This window comes from Macaca mulatta, chromosome X (assembly GCF_049350105.2).
Source record: "Macaca mulatta isolate MMU2019108-1 chromosome X, T2T-MMU8v2.0, whole genome shotgun sequence".
Lineage (NCBI taxonomy): Eukaryota > Metazoa > Chordata > Mammalia > Primates > Cercopithecidae > Macaca > Macaca mulatta.
Genome location: NC_133426.1, coordinates 79,407,168 through 79,427,059, shown reverse-complemented (window position 1 = coordinate 79,427,059; position 19,892 = coordinate 79,407,168). Strand labels below are relative to the sequence as shown.

At 44.7% G+C, this 19,892-nt stretch overlaps 1 protein-coding gene across 2 annotated transcripts in view; it reads left to right on the top strand.

The window, feature by feature from the left end:
• LOC144338749 (doublesex- and mab-3-related transcription factor C1) overlaps positions 1–8,152 on the top strand; it is a 71,316-nt gene extending 63,164 nt beyond the window's left edge. Inside the window, exons 2-7 of one of the 2 annotated variants that reach the window (XM_077989438.1) lie at positions 4,366–4,523; positions 4,823–4,881; positions 5,196–5,329; positions 6,228–6,288; positions 6,473–6,620; positions 7,605–8,152. In XM_077989438.1, the coding sequence (XP_077845564.1) occupies positions 4,460–4,523; positions 4,823–4,881; positions 5,196–5,329; positions 6,228–6,288; positions 6,473–6,620; positions 7,605–7,717 (579 nt within the window). In that variant the 5' untranslated portion in view covers positions 4,366–4,459 and the 3' untranslated portion in view covers positions 7,718–8,152. The remainder of the gene's footprint in view (positions 1–4,365; positions 4,524–4,822; positions 4,882–5,195; positions 5,330–6,227; positions 6,289–6,472; positions 6,621–7,604) is intronic. The other variant, XM_077989439.1, reaches the window with a different exon arrangement.
• The last annotated feature ends 11,740 nt before the right edge of the window (positions 8,153–19,892 follow it).

The window sequence follows — 19,892 nt, the reverse complement described above, 5'->3', positions numbered from 1 at the left end:
AAAGAAAAGAAAAATGAAAAGAAAAGAAAAGAGAAAAAGCAAAGCCAACCAAACTCTGGGTCCCACCCCAGACCTTGTTATCTGAGAATACAGATATGGAGCTCCGAAATCTTTGTTTTATCAAGCCCTCTGGGGCTTGATAATCAAGCTAGTGTTTTAGGACCACTGCTCTAATGCACCATATACAAAAAAATTAATACACCATAGCTAAGTTACATTTACTATGGGAGAGGAAAGCTGGTTTGACATTAGCAAAGCTGTAACTGGAAGGGGACCCGAGAGAGGTTTATGTATTGCTCATATATTTTGTTGTTTGTTCTAGATACTAATTGCATGCGTATATTTAATTTTTGAAAACTCACTAAGAGGCCTGGCTTGGTGGCTCACACCTGTAATCTCTGCACTTTTGTCTGGCGGACTGCTTGAGCCCAGGAGTTCACGATGGCCTGGGCAACATGGCGAAACCCCCCGTCTCTACCAAATATACGAAAATTAGCTGGGGATGGTGGCGTGTGCTTGTAGTCCCAGGTACTTGAGAGGCCCAGGCAGGAGGATTGCTTGAGCCCAGGAGGTGGAGGTTGCAGTGAGCCAAGATCACCGACACTGCACTTCAGCAGCCTGAGTGACAGAGTGAGGGGCTGCTTTTTTGTTTCATCTTTGTTTACAAATCAAATAAAGAAAGCAACCCAAAGAATGAAGGAAGGAAGGAAGGAGAAAGAGAGAGAGAGAGAGAGAGAAAGGGAGAAAGGATAAGAAAGAGAGAAAGAAAGGAAAAGAAAGAAAGAGAAAACTCATTAAGATATACATTTATGATTTTTTAACCGTTTGGATTATAAGATAAACTTTGCTGAAGGTTTTGGAAAAAACCTGGAAGTTACTTAGGCCAGGTACTCTAGAGATAGTGGATTCTCCCATAACTGATCCACAGATTCAGTGAAAATGCAATCCAAATCTGTTACAACCGAATTTTTGGGAAACTTGAAATTGCATGCTAATTTATGAAGAAGGACAAAAGGCGTAAGACATGCGGGGGTGGGGGTGGCGTGGTGTAGGGAGACAGGAAGAAGAAAGGAAGGAAGGAAGGAGGAAAGGGAAGAAAGGGAAGAAAGGAAGGGAAGGGAAAGGAAGGGAAGGGAAGGGAAGGGAAAGGAAAGAAAAGGAAATGAAAGGAAAAGGTAAGGAAAACACAAGGAAACAATACTAATATGGAAATGCTGGCAGCATTCCTTTTAAAATCCGGAACAACCCAAAGAAGCCCAATTTTGCTGTCGCTATTAGATCTTGTACTAGATTTCCTAGCCAGCGCAGTTAAAACACAACCAAACAACCAACCAAAAAACAAAAATCGCAAACAAAAAAAACCCATAACTTCAATTCTATTTCTACTATGCATAAACTCACAGATAATCCCAGAACGCCTACTACAGAGTTTAGCATGTTGACTGACTTTAAGATCAAGTCACGTTTTTAAAAGTTAAAGTCGTTTCTGTAAATTAGATCCAAATAGAAATTGTCCTTTTAAACAGACATCAAGTGCAAGCACAGCAACGATCTACAGTATCTTGGAATAAATACAATGAATGATGTGCAAGATCTAAATATACAAAAGATAAAACTAAAAACTGAACTGAAAGATTAAAACATTAAGGGCCCACGTAAGTGGAGACATCCCAAGTTGGTGAACAGGAAGGCTGAGTATTCGGCAGATAGTGGATTCTCCCCTAACTGATCCACAGATTCAGTGAAAATGCAATCCAAATCTGTTACAACTGAGTCTGGGGAGACTTGACATTGCACACTAATTCATGCGGAGGGACAAAAAGGCAAAGAATAGCAAAGACGTGTTTGGAGATGATGAACACCATGCAGGAACTTGCCCTAGCCGATGTCAAGATGTATCATGAAGTGAGAAAATTTAGGACAATTTAGTAGTGGCACAGGAATAGACACATTTATCTGTGGAACATTACAGGGAGTTCATAAACAGAGACAAATACGGACGAAAGTGTTTCCAAGCATCGTTCCCTGGGGGTTGCAAAGTCACCACTGATTGGGAATCCGCGGCACAGAAATATGGATCGATCTTTAATCACATGCTGAATTTTTAAAAGGTAAATTACAAAATACCAAGTACGTGAGTTAAAAATGCATGCACACAAAATATTTCACACCCAAAGGGAGACCAATCTGGGAAACAAGCCTTGGGGAGTATAAAGCTCAACGATCACTTCAGGATTTCTTGACTGACCTAGTACAGGGAGCAGGAGAAGCTACATGGAGGTGAAGGGGGCGTGACCTCAGAACGTGAGCCTCAAGAGATCTCGAGGTTCATTGGTCGCCAGCCACAGCGGCGGGAGGTTGAAGGCAGCGCAAGAGCTCACTGGCCTTTGTGGCAAGGGCGGGAAGGGAAGCAGAAGCTGGATCTTCCCTCAGACCCTCTGACTGGTTCTGACTTGCTGGAGGCTGGGGCAACCACAGGTTGACATGAGAATTAGGCCCTCGTTCTCCACGCCTCTTATTTCCTCCCACCCTCCTGAGCCAGATTCCCAACTCTGCTACCTTCCCCTCTCTGCTACCTCAGCAGGGAACTCCCATCTGCTCCTGATGTCCCATCGCGCCCTCAGCTGTCCCGGAATCCCTTTTGGGAGGACCCCTTGCTCCAGCCCCCTGAGCCCCGGCCTTTGGCCAGTGAGGCAGGGCTCATGGGACTACTTTTGATTCAGAGGTCCGGGAGGGAGTGGATGATTGGGCTTCCTGAGGAAGTGGTGCACTCCAGGGTGGTGGGACTGTGTGTGTGGTGTGGGGTGGGGTGGGGGTGGGGGGAGATGGTGTGCTCCAGAAAAATTGTTGAAGTGTGGAGAGGAATATGGAAGAGTTGGGGGAGACTGTGGAGGGAATGTGTGGGTTTGCATGAAAGCAGAAAAGGTGTGTCAGTCCAAGAGAAACACTACTGCACTGAGGAGTTTCCTATTGGCTAGATCAGAACCTGACACTTCATAGGAGGCTCAACAGGTACCTGCTGAATGAAGAATCAAGAGAATCGGCCGGGCCCGGTGGCTCATGCCTGTAATCCCAGCACCTTGGGAGGCCGAGGCGGGTGGATCAGCCTGGCCAACATGGTGAAACCCCGTCTCTATTAAAAATTACAAAAAATTAGCCAGGCGTGGTGGCAGGCACCTGTAATCCCAGCTACTCGGGAGGATGAGGCAGGAGGATCACTTGAACCCGGGAGGCAGAGGTTGCAGTGAGCCGAGATCACGCCATTGCACTCCAGCCTGGGTAACAAGAGCGAAACTCCGTCTCAAAAGAAAAAAGAAAAAAAAAAAAAAAAAAGAAGAATCAAGGGGATGCATGAAGGGATGAATGAAATTAATAATTGAAAGAGGGCCAGGGATCCAGGAGAACAATACGATTTCATGGGATACAAGAGGGAAATCAGTTCAAAGGGGGAGCAAGGGAATAATTAAGTGTAAGGTGGGGTACAAGAAAAAAAATCAGCATGAATCAGCACGAAATGTGAGGGGAAAATTGAATATAGGGCATAGAAGAGACTGACAATGGAATTGAGTGCTGGGGGCACAAAATCCTGTGTGGGGAGTGAATGAATGCAGGAGGTTCGGAAGAGAATTGTTGAAGTGGATGCCAGGAATAATACCTGGGTTTGGCAGAGTGCAGGATGATACACAAGAAGGGGGTGTAGTAATGGTGGAAGAGGGCACGGGAGTGCATGTACATGCCTGAAAGTGGGGTCTGTGGTGAAGTGATGGTAAGCAAGGAGAATAATGACTGCATTGAATGGGTATGGGATCCTTGCCAAGAGTTTCTCGGGAAGGGGCTATGTGTGACTGGGGCTTGTGTGAAGGAGGCAACATGAGCAAGGAGGTCGCAGTGAAGGCTGGTGAAAACCGTGGGAGAAGAAGGGGAGGGAAGGCAATCTGATTCCAGCGGTGAGAGGGATGGAGAAGGAGCATTCAGCCACCTCAGATAGGGTTTTCCAAGGGCAGAGGAAGTACGCTGGGGGTAGGGGATCATGTGGCCATTCTGACCTCCACTCCTGACCCTAGAAGCATGGATCCCAAATAAATACCTGCTGCACCCTGCTGCCCCTCTGACCCTGAATGCACAGCGTGAGACTGGAGCCCCATGGGGGACTCAGCTTGGCCCCAGAAGAGCTATAGGTTGCTGTGACCGCTGCCACGACCATGGTATTACTGCCCAAATCAGCGGCCACAAGCATTTCTGCCTCTTCCAGGCCTGCGAGTGTCACAATTGTGCCCTCTTCTCATGAGTATGGTGTCTGAGATGGGGAGGGCCCAGACCTTCTCTAAATGGGACTAACCTTAGCCCCGCAATCCTTTACTTCAGAGAACACCTCAGGGTCTTGCCTGCTGTGAGTGCCTTGAAGAGGGAGCAGCGGGCACGGCCAAAGAGACACCTGGCTCAAGGACCAATAAGGAGTATGGCTGCCCCTCCCAAAGCTCCCATCCGTGTCAGGAATTTGACCATCAGAGCAGGAGTCCTCAGTGAGTGTTTCTGGCCAGGGAGGGAGCCAGAGTTTGGGTGGAGGAAGCATGAGTAGTTCTGTCACCAGTCCTGTCACAGAATTGCAGTGTGACCTGGGGCAAGTTGCTCCCCGGACCTTAGTTTGCCCAGGTGCAAAATGTCATCAATGTTATCTACCGAGTGTTTGCAGGAAGGAGAGAGCTGGGGGACAAGGGAACTGAAGAGCTCCTTGGTGAGATGAGACCTGAGACTGGATGTGGGGTGAAGTGGGGTGGGGTTGGGGGAAAGACTCATCAAAGCTGTTCCTGGTCTTTCACAGCTGGGAGGGAGAACAACATGCTGCAGCCCGAGACCCACATCTTCACAGCCTCCGAGGAGGTAAGGAGAGTCGGTGACCAGTCGGGCAGGCTCCCACCCAGCCACTGTCCAGACATCTTTCACTGTGTCCCAAGGATATGGGTTTCATCTCCAATCCTATCACCAGCTCACCATGTGACCTTGGGAAAAATCACTTCTCCTCCCTGGGCCTCAATTTCCCCAGTTGCAAAATGAAAGGTAAGACTGGCTGGTCTTCAAGGTCTTCAGAGCTCTGATATTCTAGGCTCCTATCCTCATCCCAAAAGATGTCCACACCTCCTCTCTCCATGGCCGGCCTGGTACCTGACTGCAACCTGTGCTCTCTGCCCCTGCAGGGGAGCTCCCAAGGGGCTCTGCTGCTTGGCCAGGCCCCAGAATCTTTGTCTCTGCCTCGTACTCCAGTGACCTTGGAGCAGCAACTGGTTTCTCCTTCTGGAGATCCCCACAGGCCCCCTGCCCTGCCCAGCATGTGAGTAGAGTGAGGACCATGGAGCAGGTTGTGTCTTGTGTGCCTAACCTTGTGCTTGATGCCATGGGAGATGGAAGGGGAAGAGCGGGAGGAGGAGGAGGAGGAGGAAGTGGAGGGGGGGAGGAGTAAGAGGAGGAGGAGGAGGAGGAGGAGGAAGAGAAGGAGGAGGAGAAGAAGGAGGAGGACAAGGCAGCATGTAATACTAACGGGCGAGGACAGGGCTCTCCTAGCTTTGCTATTTTCTATTTGTGAGACTTTGGACAAGTGACTTTATGTGTCTGAACCTCCATTTCCCTATGGATATACTGAGGACAATATTCTATACCCATAGCATTGAAAAGAGAACTGGCACAAGGCCTGCCACATAATAGGGCTTCAACAAATGGGGGTTGTTATTCCACATGAAACAGGTGGATGGGATAGAAGGTCCTGCTGAAAGGTGGGGTCCACGCTGGTGAGGGCCACAGAGGCCCAGGGCAAAGTACAGAGGCCATTAGAGAAAGCTTCCTGGAGACGAGCCATGCTTGTCCTTCAAGACCCATGGGGACTGGGCAATATGGAAGTGAGAACCAGTCCCTGAACAGGGACGGTAATCACATCTCTCCAAGTGCTTTGCAAATTAAAACACGGACACCTGTAATTTCCCATGATTTTCACCATTGCCCTGGGAAGGAAAGAGCTGGTAGGAATAAGCGTCCCTGTCAGGAAAAAGAGGTATGGAAAAGAAACCTGGCCAAGCAGGAGAAGGGACTTGCCCCAGCCACAATGACTAATGGTCCAGCAGGCATTGGGATTCACACATCCAGATATTGCAAAATCCTGCCCCTCTTTCTGTCTACTGATAGTATGTGTCCACCAGTGGATTTAATCCCCTGGCCTCTCCTTTCCTTGTTTCTAGATGCTCAACTCTGATCCTCCAGCCCTGTGCCACCCTTGACCCTCTTCTACTGCAGCCACAGGTCCTGGGAAAGCAGTGGGGTCCAGAACCCTGGGAGGGATGGAGTTTAGTGGATGGGAAGAGCAGAAGGCCTTGGTGGGGGTGGGGGAGGAGGTTGAGGGAACACGGGGCTGAAGGGGCACTTGTCGTATTGGGAAGAGGTGTAGTTTCCCAGTGCCTATTCTCTCACGCACTTTCCTTTGCAGGTCCCCAAAGTCTCTGACCAGGCTTTGGTTTCTGCCCACTCAGAGTGGCAGCGGAAACTGGAGGCCGCTGAGGCTCTGCTGACTCTGAGAAACTCTGCCCAGGCCCCTCCTGACTCCATCTCCCTGCACCAGCCTTGCAACCCACCAGGTAGCCTGCTCCCTGAAAGGAGAACACAGGGTGGGAATAGCTGGGGAATGGGGGTCGTTGTGGTAAGCAGGTTCTAGCTGAAAAATCAGAGTCAGTAAGTTGAATCTCCTTGGGGCCAGGCACCCAAGCTCCTCAGTATGACTCCCGAGATGGTAGTTGAGCGCTGTTTACTGAATCTTCGGTTTATCGCGCTTTGTGCGCAACAGCAAGCGTTCAGTGCCCTGATGTCAAGAAAGAAGGAAGTTCAGGCCCTGAGAGTGGCAGGGACTTGCCCTCTCTGATACGCATGCAGCATATCAAGTGGAAGAACCGGCCCTCTTGACTTTCAGCCCAGGGTCTATGCTCAGCCCCCTGTGGCCTACTGTGGTCTGGGGAGGACATACAGAGGTGATAAAGGGCTTGGTCTGGAAGGAGGTCTGGTCTCTGCCTTCCGAGAGCATCCAGTCTAGAAGTGGAGCCTGGATGCCCTGGCAAGCTGTGTTTTGTGGTCAAATTTTAACGATGTGCCCAGAGAAGAGGGGCTGGAGGAGCTCCGAGGGGGATAAACAACTGGGGAGGCTGGGAGGGAAGGCTAGGCATTCCCAGATCAAAATGGTGAATGGAGCATGGTGTGTCAGTGAAGAAACACCCCTGGAGGGACTGCTGGAACAGAAAGGGATGAGGCTGGAGAGGGTACCAATCACAGAGGTCTGACAGGTCAGGCTTAGGAGGCTGGACCAGCAACTGTGGGTAGTGAGGAGCCAGGGAACGTTTTCTGAGCTAGGGAGAAGAATTTCACAGACCCCGAGCTTGACAAAAAGACTTGTGGTGGCTTTGATGGAAGGATTGGGGGAGGCGAGATGGGAGATGGGGAAATCAGAGAGGAAGAGGTCTATGCAACAGGCCAGGTGACAAATCTTTGGTTGGGCGGGACACATAAAATGAGTAGATCTGGAAGGGGATGTGGATGTGACCTGGCTCTGGCCCCTTCCTTTCTGTCCACAGCTCCTGCTGGAGATAAAGGATTCCAGCCTCCCAGCCCCTCTCTCCGCCCCAGGCCAGCCAGCTCCATCTCGCTGCCTATTGGACATCTGGGATGCATCTCCCTCTTGAGCTAGGAACCCAGGGGAGGAGGCCTCAACAGAGCACTGCCTATTTAGTATCCAGTTTCTGAATGTGCAAAATAGTTAACGTCCAAAACGCTTAACATCTTTTTTTTTTTTTTTTAAGCCTTCAGGTGTTTTATAAGCTTTTTATTATATGGGGCAATTCCTTGACTGAAGGTGGATATTCTTGTACCTCTATCCCTCACTCTTTTGGATGCCGGGGCCTTTTTCTGTTTCGTAAAGACAGGATTGTGCAATCTAAGTTGATCAGTCTCTCAGTGGGATTCTGTGTGGGTTCATATGCCAGAGTTTTTATTCGTCTTGTGATTGCTGACATACATGTGCACTCATGTGCGTACCCATGCTTGTGGAAACATGAAGATGTTTTCACTTTGTGTCTAGGTTTATGTACGTGAACAAATAATAAACCCTTGTTGTTATAAGGCACTGTGATATACGGGTTGTTTGTTACCACAGTATAACCCAGACTATCCCGACTCTAACCGATTTGTTCAATTCATGTTTCCAAGTGAGAATCACCTTATCCGATAACTGAGATTTCCTAACATGGCTAGATAAGAAAATGGTAGAGGAAAAAGAGTAAGGTATTTATTCATTGAGCAATTAAGTACCTACCCTCTGCCTGGCATAGACTGTTTCCAGTTGCCCAGAGGGTCATAAGTGGCAATGTCTGTAGGATCAAGCAGATCATGTAAATGAGTAGAGCAGGCCCGATGGGCTCTGGCCAAACTGACAGTGTGTGCTCTACGTAAGCGGGCAGCTGCTACTTGGCTCTAGGCAATTGTTGCCATGCAGGGATAGCGACTCATGGTGGCCAAATTGGCTGGGTTTTCAAGAGAAGATGGAATTCTAGATTTCTATATAAAATCACTCAACTTGTAAGCATTGGCTCGGGTTTCTTCTTTAAGCCCTATATCTGGGCCAAACCAAACTTCTATGAAGGACAGTTTTGCCCAATGGAAATGCCGGTTTTATTCTAGACCAATGTGAATTTTACAGTGGAGGAAACTGAGGCCACTCAGGACAAGAAGAATCAAACAGGGGAAATGAATTAGACTCAGACCCTATTTTTGAAGGACCCATGAAATATGAGGAAGCACCACTACCTTTTATTTATTTTGTGCTCACTGCACTAAGCACATACAGCCTCACGGCAACTTTGCAAGTTAAGCATTATTATTGCCATTTTGCCGATGAGGAAACACACTCAAAGAATGACAGTGACTTGCAAAAGTGGTTTGGGGGAAATTTTTAGCCAAAGATCAGCGAACTCTCCCTTGTCTTTACCAGGCCCTGAATCAGCTAATAGTTCGATTTTTTAATAAAGCATTGAATAAAAGGCTCAAAACTCAAAGCAACAAACATCAGTCAGAGGGTTTTTCCAAAATAGTCCCTTTATTTCTTACTCAAGGTAACAATATGTAGTAATCGATCAGCTCTTTATTACCTGCAGTGGTTTCCCAGTCCTCTGCTGATATTCTAAACGAATGAAGACCTGGAGACCCCCACCAGGCAGAAAGAAAGCTCAACTGGACATGCCTCGATATGGGCCCTTTTCCTTGCTATTAGCTCCCTCCTTTCTTCCCTCCCAGTACTTTACCCAAGACAATTGATTCGGATGACATCCAGTTACAACTTGTCCTTTCTTTTTTGAGACCCCGAGAAGTCAGGATTCTTATATTCTTGATCTGATGGCAGAGAAACAAACGTGCAAAGTCACTCAGACTTGGAGCAAGACTAGACTGAAGTCCATCTCATACCTTCCTTCCTTCCCTGATTTGTTACTCGAACAAATGATCCCCAAGCCCCTCCTTTCGTAGTGATGGATGAACAAGTCCACATATTTCTGGAGGAATGAAGCGGTGGTACCTGGAAGAGGACTAAGATCCTGCTATGAAATTGTGTCCTAGGCACACCACAGTCCCACAGTTGACTTGGGTAAAAGAGGAGGCATATTTTGGTTAAAGGATGTGGCATGAGAAGAGGGAGGAAAAACAGAAATAAAGTGATGGGCATCAGGGGAAGGAGTGAGGCCCTTTTCCCTGTGCCCTTTTATTTTCCTGATGCCCCCCCTCCGCCCATACACACACAGACTTTTTCAAAAGTCTCATGACGGTGTATTTTTGGCATCTAAGGACATCTTTGTGAATGTTAAATATCAAACCTTTTTCATGTTCTTCCCTTTGCTGTGTACTACCCCAGTTCATAGATTTAAAACATTACTGTATAGAGCACTGTGAGTTATGTCTTGACTCGTGTATGTCACGTAACAGCATTGGTTAGATCTGAGCATACCCATCACATCAGAGCTTCTGTAGAGTGGATCAATTTCAAACATTAGTGTGCAGGTACAGGTTTAGCAACTGGCTCTCAGGGGGAAGGAAGGTTGGGGGAAATGCCCTGGGTTGTTGCACTTGCTGAATGCAAGATATCAAAGTGATATCAGTGAATGCAGAGTTGGGAAGAGATATATTTTTACCATTCGGATACCATAAATGTAAATAACCATGAGAACACAGATAACAGTACAAAGTAGAAAAATAATTAGGGATTGATTTTTTTTTAGCATATATTATGTTTGTTTTCAATATAATTGATCTGATTGTTAGTTTATATAATGTAGTTTTTAATAATGGCTGTATTTAACAACTGGCTCACGAAATTCTTGAAAATCTTATGGTTGGCTCTGATGTTCCGGTAAGAGCCAGCTCCAGCACTCTGCCACTTTCAACCCTTGCCCAGAAAGACGGCTTTTCCAAAGTAGGTTCCACTAACACTGCAGGGCCATACAGGGCTGCTACTGCTGGTTTCTGGCCAAGAACAGCCTAAAATGTGTGGGAAAGTGCTATTTTTAAAGTTAAAAATGGAAAGATCTGGGACAGATATTGAGCGGAATTCCCATTTATGTGGGGATGTGCATTCTTGGAGGGGGCCAAAGTCGGGTAGAGGTGAGTGGTAGGGATCTCAGAATTAGCAAAACCCATCCATACAGGGTTATATTCAACAGATTTCTCTTTTCTATTTTGTCACAGATTTCTTAAAGGCTAAAGAAACGGGGGCAACTGGTATTGCCTGGCCATTGGATCTGTATCTCTCTCTCTCTCTTTAGAGAGACTGACGTTCACTACACTCCCTCCTCCTGCTTAGATAAATGCTGCATAAGCTATTAACACATAAACTTCTCCACCTTGCCTTTTTAAAAAGCTTAAAAACATATCCTTGAGGCCACTTGATCGCCAAGCTGAGAACAGTGTTATTTCAGTGAATGGATGTACTGACCACACTATTATGCATCTTGTGAAGCATTTAAAGTCACACATATAAGAAAAGTTTCTATAAATGCCACTTGTTCCCCATGTTGAGAACTGTGTTATTTCAGTGAGTAGATGCGGTAGCTACAATGTAATGCATGTACTGAAGTGGTTAAAGACACATGAATAAACAAAGTTACTAAAAGTGAAAAAGGAGAAATCCTTGAGGCCGGCGTGGTGGCTCACGCCTGTAATCCCAACATTTTGGGAGGCCGAGGCAGGTGGATCACTTGAGGTCAGGAGTTTGAGACCAGTCTGGCCAACATGGTTTAACACCCTGTCTCTACTAAAAATACAAAAATTAGTCAGGCGTGGTAGTGGGCGCCTGTAATCCCAGCTACTCAGGAGGCTGAGGCAGGAGAATTGCTCGAACCTGGGAGGCGGAGGCCGCAGCGAGCTAAGATCGCATCACTGCTCTCCAGCCTGGGCAACAGAGCGAGACTCCACCTCAGAAAATAAAGAAATCCTTGGGATCACTCCACAATCCTCTCTGGAGACATCCCTCACTCCTCTCAACAGCTAGAGGGTACCCCATTGTGTGGACCTACCATGGTGTGGTCAACTGGTCTTCTATTGATGGACACTCTGGTTGTTTCTATTCTTGCTATTATTTTATTTTATTTTTTCTTTTAGTAGAAACGGGGCTTCACCACGTTAGCCAGGCTGGTCTCAAACTCCTGACCTCAGGTGATCCACCCGCCTCGGCCTCCCAAAGTGCTGGGATTACAGGCGTGAGCCACCGCACCTGGCTCTTGCTATTATTTTAAATATGGCTGCAATGGATAGGCTCCTGACATAATCTTTAGCAATTTTTATATCACTACGTCTTTGGGATTGATCCCTAGATGTACCATTGCTGCTTAAAAGGTGAAAACACAGGGTGTCTTGCTCATTACTGTCAAATACCTCTTCAAGAAGGATGGACCGTTTGCCTTTTCCCCATCAATATCGGAGAGAGAAAGTTTTCCCAGCATCTCACCAGTAGTATTGCCAGATTTTTGAATTCGCCCATCTGATAGGAGATAAATGACATATTAGTGCATATGTTAACTTGCATTTCCCTTCATATGTGCAAGGTCGCACATCTTTTCCATATGGTTAAGAGAAATTCCTGTTTTCTTTATTCTTATGGACTTTTAGTTTACAGTTTTGGCCCAGTTAGTATAGGGGCCTTGGCATTTTCTCCTTTCCAAGAAAAGTTCTTTGTGTCTTAGGGATATATTAGGACATTTACCTTTTCTTCTGATATAAGTCGTAAATCATTTATCCTGTTTGTCATGAATCATTTTACCTCATTGATAGTGTTTTGTTTCATTGTTTGCCATGCAAAAGCAGTTTATGTTTCCTTAATAAACTTTATCAACATTTTGCCTTATACCTTCTGGGTTTTTAGACATAGCTAGGAAAGATTTCCCACTCTAAATGTAGAGAAGATTGTCTCCTGTCACACTGTAAACTCCAGTCCACTTGAAATGTATCCTAGTGTATGGTGTGAGGAAGAGATCCCATTTTTCCAATACCACTCGTTAAAAAGTTGCCCCATGGGAGTGATATCAGCATGACAGCAGTCAAGAAAGCTACAGGCCCTCCTTCCCTGATAGAGACATTAGGTTAACAACATTATATAAATCTAAGTACCTCTGTGAGAATTGTAGAGATCACTGGACAAGCTACAGCACATTGGCCCTTGTAAAACCAAGAAGGGATTCCAGTGACAAGGGTAGGAAAAATCCCAGCATTCAGCATACCCCTTGTGCCCCTCCCTCTACATGGTGTAGTGTGGAACACTAGGAAAAAAATAAAATCATGAATTCTGGGCCCCTCCCTTGGGATAAAAACAAGAGAGTGGACCATGCATACAACGTTCTGGTTTGTTTGGGGGCTATTTGAGGGACTACTTTCTGTCTTGCCTGACTTGGGAGGCTGAAGCAACCCAAGATAGATTCTGGAAGCTCCTGAAAACGAAAGTGCACAGCAGGTAAGAGCTGCAGTTGTGTAGGTAGACGCCAGAGGCAACAAGACATTACAAAAGGTTTGAGAGGTCCTAGAACCTCCAACCAATTGGCGAAGGTCTTCCTGTGCACCAAGCTGGTATGCAAAGACTGGGAGAGGTGATTGTTTCTTCAAATGCCCAAATCCCAACAAAAGATTTCAAGACATACAAATCAACTGGTGATGGCCCAGTCACTGGAGCAAAACAACACTCCAGGAGCCAGCCCTAAAGAAATGTGGACCTAAGAGCTGCCTTGTTGCAGGAAGTCAGGGACCCCGAACGGAGGGACCGGCTGAAGCCGCGGCAGAAGAACATAAATTGTGAAGATTTCATGGACATGTATTAGTTCCCCAAATTAATACTTTTGTAATTTCTTACACCTGTCTTTACTGTAATCTCTGAACATAAACTGTGAAGATTTCATGGACACTTATCACTTCCCCAATGAATATCCTTGTGATTTCCTATGCCTGTCTTTACTTTAATCTCTTAATCTCGTCATCTTCTTTGTAAGTTGAGGAAGATGAATGTCGCCTCAGGACCCTGTGCTATTGTGTCAACTGCACAAATTGTTTGTAGAGCATGTGTGTTTGAATATGAAATCTGGGCATCTTAAAAAAAAGAGGCCGGGCGTGGTGGCTCAAGCCTGTAATCCCAGCACTTTGGGAGGCCGAGATGGGCGGATCACGAGGTCAGGAGATCGAGACCATCCTGACTAACACGGTGAAACCCCGTCTCTACTAAAAAATACAAAAAACTAGCCGGGCGCGGTGGCGGGCGCCTGTAGTCCCAGCTACTCAGGAGGCTGAGGCAGGAGAATGGCGTGAACCCGGGAGGCGGAGCTTGCAGTGAGCTGAGATCCGGCCACTGCACTCCAGCCTGGGCGGCAGAGCGAGACTCTGTCTCAAAAAAAAAAAAAAAAAAAAAAAAAAAAGAACAGGATAACAGCAATATTCAGGGAACAAGAGAGGTAACTTTGAACTGGCCACCAGTGAGCCGGACGGAACAGAGCTATATTCCTCCTCTTTCATAAGCAAATAGGAGAAATATTGCTGAATTCTTTTTCTCAGCAAGGAACATCCCTGAGAAAGAGAATGTGCCCTGAAGGTAGGCTTATAGACGGCCCCTTTTTAAGGCATCCCGTCTTTTATGGTCGAAGCCGAAGGGACGAAATAAGCCCCGGTCTCTGATAGTGCTCCCAGCCTTATTAGGATGAAAAAATTCCCACCTAATAAATTTTGGTCAGACAGGTTATCTGCTCTCAAACCCTGTTTCCTGATAAGATGTTATCAATGACAATGCACGTCCGAAACTTCATTAGCAATTTTAATTTCACCTCATCCGGTGGTCCTGTGATCTCGCCCTGCCTCCATTTGCTTTGTGATATTTTATTACCTTGTGAAGTATGTGATGTCTGTGACCCACATCTTATTCGTGCACTCCCTCCCCTTTTGAAAATCGCTAATAAAAACTTGCTGGTTTTATGTTGCTGGGGAACATCATGGATCCTGCCAACATGTGATGTCTCCCCCGGACACCCAGCTTTAAATTTCTCTCTCTTGTGCTCTTTCTCTTTATTTCTCAACCCAGCCGAGACACTTAGGAAATAGAAAAAAACCCATATTAAACATTGGGAGCAGGTTCTCCCGATACTGCCTGACAAAGAATTTAAAGTAATTGTCATGAAGATGTTCAATGAGCTAAAATAGAACACAGAGAGACAACTAAATGAAACTGGGAAAATGAAGCATGAACAAAATGAGAATATTGACAAAGAAATTAACACTATAACAAAGAACCACGCAGATTCTAGAGATGAAAACATAATACAATAATTTAACTGCAAAATTCACTGGAGGTATTCAACAGACCACTTGATAAGGCAGAAGAATTATCAAGCTTGGAGGCAGGTCATTTGAAATCATCATGTCAGATGAGCAAAAGAATAAAAGAATGAAGAAAAGTGAAGATAGACTAGGGGACTTATGCGACACCATCAAGCAAACTAGTATATGCATTATGGTAATCTCAGTAGGAGAAGAGAGAAAGAGAGAGAGCTCATTCAAAGAAGTAATGGCTGAAAACTTCTTAAATCTGTGGGGGAAAAAAAAAATTGACACACAGATCCAAGCAGCTCAAAAAAATCCCACCAAGGTTAAATCCAAAGAGAACCACACATTATACGCAAACTGCCTAAAGACAGATAAAGAGAGAATCTCAACAGCAGTAGGAGACATTTGGTCACATACAAGGCTACTTTCATAGTATTATAAATGGATTTCTGCGAAGAAACTTTGCAGACCAGAAGCAAGTAGGATGATATAATCAAAGTGTTGACATTAAAAAAAGATAAGAAGAAAGAAAGAAAGAAGCAAGCAAGGAAAAACAGGAAGGAAGGAAATGAGAAAGAAGAGAAGAGAAGAGAAGAGAACAGAACAGAACAGAAAACAAAAGAAAAGGAAAGGAAAGGAAAGGAAAGGAAAGGAAAGGAAATTGCTGACTCAGCTGTGTGGATGCACGACATTGGATTCTCCTTAGGCTCTGTAAGTCGTGGCAGGCTTCATCAGTGCAATGTTCACAGGGTAATTCTTAAACTTTATAGAGGGCAGCAGGTATATCAGTTCTTTTTGATGCGAAAACATTCATGTTTCTGACTTTGAATTGACAGCTTTCAGGGGAAGCATAATGGTTAGCGTTGTCACTATCAAAACTCTAAAAAGAAAAACTGAGATCTTTTTAATCTTGGTTACAGCATTCACGGCATGAAACTTACTGCTACTCCATATGGGTGTCTTTGTTTGGTGGGTTTTTTTCTTCTTCTTCTTCTTCTTTTTTCGCTTCTGAGGCTGAATATATATGTCTGGCTGAAGATTTGATGTAGTTCCGCCTTAAGCTGTGTGTCCTGTTAACAATAGGTACTGTACTGGGCTCCATGTGTCATTGGGGGTAGGACCTATATTTTAATACTGTTCCTAACATTTCATTTTACTAGCGAGAAATCTTTGATTTCATTTTATTTTTTGTAATTCTAGACACTAGATTATAGTTTAGCCATAACCGACGTTTTTAAAAAAGGGCTATATTTTCTTGCACAGTTGTTCAAAAAAGAGACAAGTTTCAGTCCTCAATGCTGTCTTTTGTTTTACAGGTACAAGTTTTCTAGCTCAGACAACTATGAAAAACTGTAGACTATTCGCGAGGTATTAACTCACAGACCCGCTGGGGGCAGGGGCTGTTTTCTAAGTTGTAGGCAGAGGGGGATTGGGATGGTACAGTATGCACAAACAGGTACTGAGCTGACAGACTGGAATTTTCTGTACTAAAATGTTACTTTGTATCAAAAGTTAAACAGACTTTAGTACAACAAATAAAGGTCGATTTCTGTAAAGAATAAAAGAAAGAAAACTGTCAACCCAGAACACTGACTCTGGCAAAACAGTTCTTTAAAAGTGAAGGAGAAATTATGACATTCCCAGATAAACCAAAGCTGAGGGAGTCATTACCGCTAGACATGCTCTGTAGGAGATGCTAAAGGGAGTCCTTCAAGTTAAAAGGAAAGGGCCATAGATGGCAACATAAAGCCTTACGAAAATAGGAATCTCTCCAGCCAAGGTAAATACATAGAAACATATAGTAACCTATAACATTGTAATTTTGGTGCAAGGAATTTAAATGACAAAAAAACATAAACCATAGCTATAAATCTATGTGAATGGGTATAAAATACACAAAGATGTAATTTGTGACTCAACAACATAAATGGGGGTAGGGTGGGTATGGAGCTGTTGGACTGTTCAGAGGTGCAGCCTGGGGTTGGGGAGGGGTGCGGCAAGCACTCCCTTAGCCACCCCGGCTTGTGTCTCTACCTTAGTCCTCCGTCTCTGAGCCCAGCTCAGCACTAGGAGTTGCACAGGTAGTGCAGTCCTTGTGTCCTAGACTGCCTTTCAAGTTTAACCTAGGACCCTTTGTCCTGTGGTGGCAAGGCTTGCTGAGAAACTCAAGTTCTGACCGCTGGGATGGGCAATTCTCCTCTCGCTAGGGCTGGTCCAAATGCTGTCTCCATGCACCAGCACTGGCGGAGCCCAGCAAGGCTTTGCTCTCCGCTATGACAGGGTAACACTGAGTTCAGTGTGAAGTCCCCCAGTCTCTGGCTCTCCCTCCCTCAAGTGTATAGGCTCTCCAACCCGGAACACCGATCCTGGCAAAACAGTTATTTAAAAGTGAAGGAGAACATGGCCTCTGCTGGGAGGGGTGGCATCTGCGAATCATGACCCTCTCTCTAACTCTTTTCAATGCCTCTTTCAGCTGTATAAAGTTAAAACCAGGCATTGTGATTGCTCACCTGATTTTTGGTTGTTGCGATCGTGCTTTTCTGTGTGCAGATAGTTGTTAAAATCTGGTGTTCCTGCAGGAAGTGTTGAGAGGGGAGGACGTCGGGGGCAGAGGGACGCGGGAGGGAGGGGGGGACGGGGGCAGGGCAGCGAACGGTGTAAGCTTCTATTCCGCCATCTTGCTCCACCCTGTGTAGCGTATTTTTGTCCCTCCTTTTCTCTCCTACTGCCTTACTTTGGTTCATTGATACTTTTCTAGTGATATGCTTTGAATCCCTTCTCATTTTCTTTGTGTATACTCTATAGATACGTTCTTTGCCATTACCACAGCAATTACATGAAACGTATTAAATTCATAGCATTCCATTTTACACAAATAACAATGAACTTAAATGGCATAGAAAAACTCTACCACTTTACAGCTCCATACCCAACCTACCCCCATTTATGTTGTTGAGTCACAAATTACATCTTTGTGTATTTTATACCCATTCACATAGATTTATAGCTATGGTTTATGTTTTTTTGTCATTTAAATTCCTTGCACCAAAATTACAATGTTATAGGTTACTATATGTTTCTATGTATTTACCTTGGCTGGAGAGATTCCTATTTTCGTAAGGCTTTATGTTGCCATCTATGGCCCTTTCCTTTTAACTTGAAGGACTCCCTTTAGCATCTCCTACAGAGCATGTCTAGCGGTAATGACTCCCTCAGCTTTGGTTTATCTGGGAATGTCATAATTTCTCCTTCACTTTTAAAGAACTGTTTTGCCAGAGTCAGTGTTCTGGGTTGACAGTTTTCTTTCTTTTATTCTTTACAGAAATCGACCTTTATTTGTTGTACTAAAGTCTGTTTAACTTTTGATACAAAGTAACATTTTAGTACAGAAAATTCCAGTCTGTCAGCTCAGTACCTGTTTGTGCATACTGTACCATCCCAATCCCCCTCTGCCTACAACTTAGAAAACAGCCCCTGCCCCCAGCGGGTCTGTGAGTTAATACCTCGCGAATAGTCTACAGTTTTTCATAGTTGTCTGAGCTAGAAAACTTGTACCTGTAAAACAAAAGACAGCATTGAGGACTGAAACTTGTCTCTTTTTTGAACAACTGTGCAAGAAAATATAGCCCTTTTTTAAAAACGTCGGTTATGGCTAAACTATAATCTAGTGTCTAGAATTACAAAAAATAAAATGAAATCAAAGATTTCTCGCTAGTAAAATGAAATGTTAGGAACAGTATTAAAATATAGGTCCTACCCCCAATGACACATGGAGCCCAGTACAGTACCTATTGTTAACAGGACACACAGCTTAAGGCGGAACTACATCAAATCTTCAGCCAGACATATATATTCAGCCTCAGAAGCGAAAAAAGAAGAAGAAGAAGAAGAAAAAAACCCACCAAACAAAGACACCCATATGGAGTAGCAGTAAGTTTCATGCCGTGAATGCTGTAACCAAGATTAAAAAGATCTCAGTTTTTCTTTTTAGAGTTTTGATAGTGACAACGCTAACCATTATGCTTCCCCTGAAAGCTGTCAATTCAAAGTCAGAAACATGAATGTTTTCGCATCAAAAAGAACTGATATACCTGCTGCCCTCTATAAAGTTTAAGAATTACCCTGTGAACATTGCACTGATGAAGCCTGCCACGACTTACAGAGCCTAAGGAGAATCCAATGTCGTGCATCCACACAGCTGAGTCAGCAATTTCCTTTCCTTTCCTTTCCTTTCCTTTCCTTTCCTTTCCTTTTCTTTTGTTTTCTGTTCTGTTCTGTTCTGTTCTCTTCTCTTCTCTTCTTTCTCATTTCCTTCCTTCCTGTTTTCCCTTGCTTGCTTCTTTCTTTCTTTCTTCTTATCTTTTTTTAATGTCAACACTTTGATTATATCATCCTACTTGCTTCTGGTCTGCAAAGTTTCTTCGCAGAAATCCATTTATAATACTATGAAAGTAGCCTTGTATGTGACCAAATGTCTCCTACTGCTGTTGAGATTCTCTCTTTATCTGTCTTTAGGCAGTTTGCGTATAATGTGTGGTTCTCTTTGGATTTAACCTTGGTGGGATTTTTTTGAGCTGCTTGGATCTGTGTGTCAATTTTTTTTTCCCCCACAGATTTAAGAAGTTTTCAGCCATTACTTCTTTGAATGAGCTCTCTCTCTTTCTCTCTTCTCCTACTGAGATTACCATAATGCATATACTAGTTTGCTTGATGGTGTCGCATAAGTCCCCTAGTCTATCTTCACTTTTCTTCATTCTTTTATTCTTTTGCTCATCTGACATGATGATTTCAAATGACCTGCCTCCAAGCTTGATAATTCTTCTGCCTTATCAAGTGGTCTGTTGAATACCTCCAGTGAATTTTGCAGTTAAATTATTGTATTATGTTTTCATCTCTAGAATCTGCGTGGTTCTTTGTTATAGTGTTAATTTCTTTGTCAATATTCTCATTTTGTTCATGCTTCATTTTCCCAGTTTCATTTAGTTGTCTCTCTGTGTTCTATTTTAGCTCATTGAACATCTTCATGACAA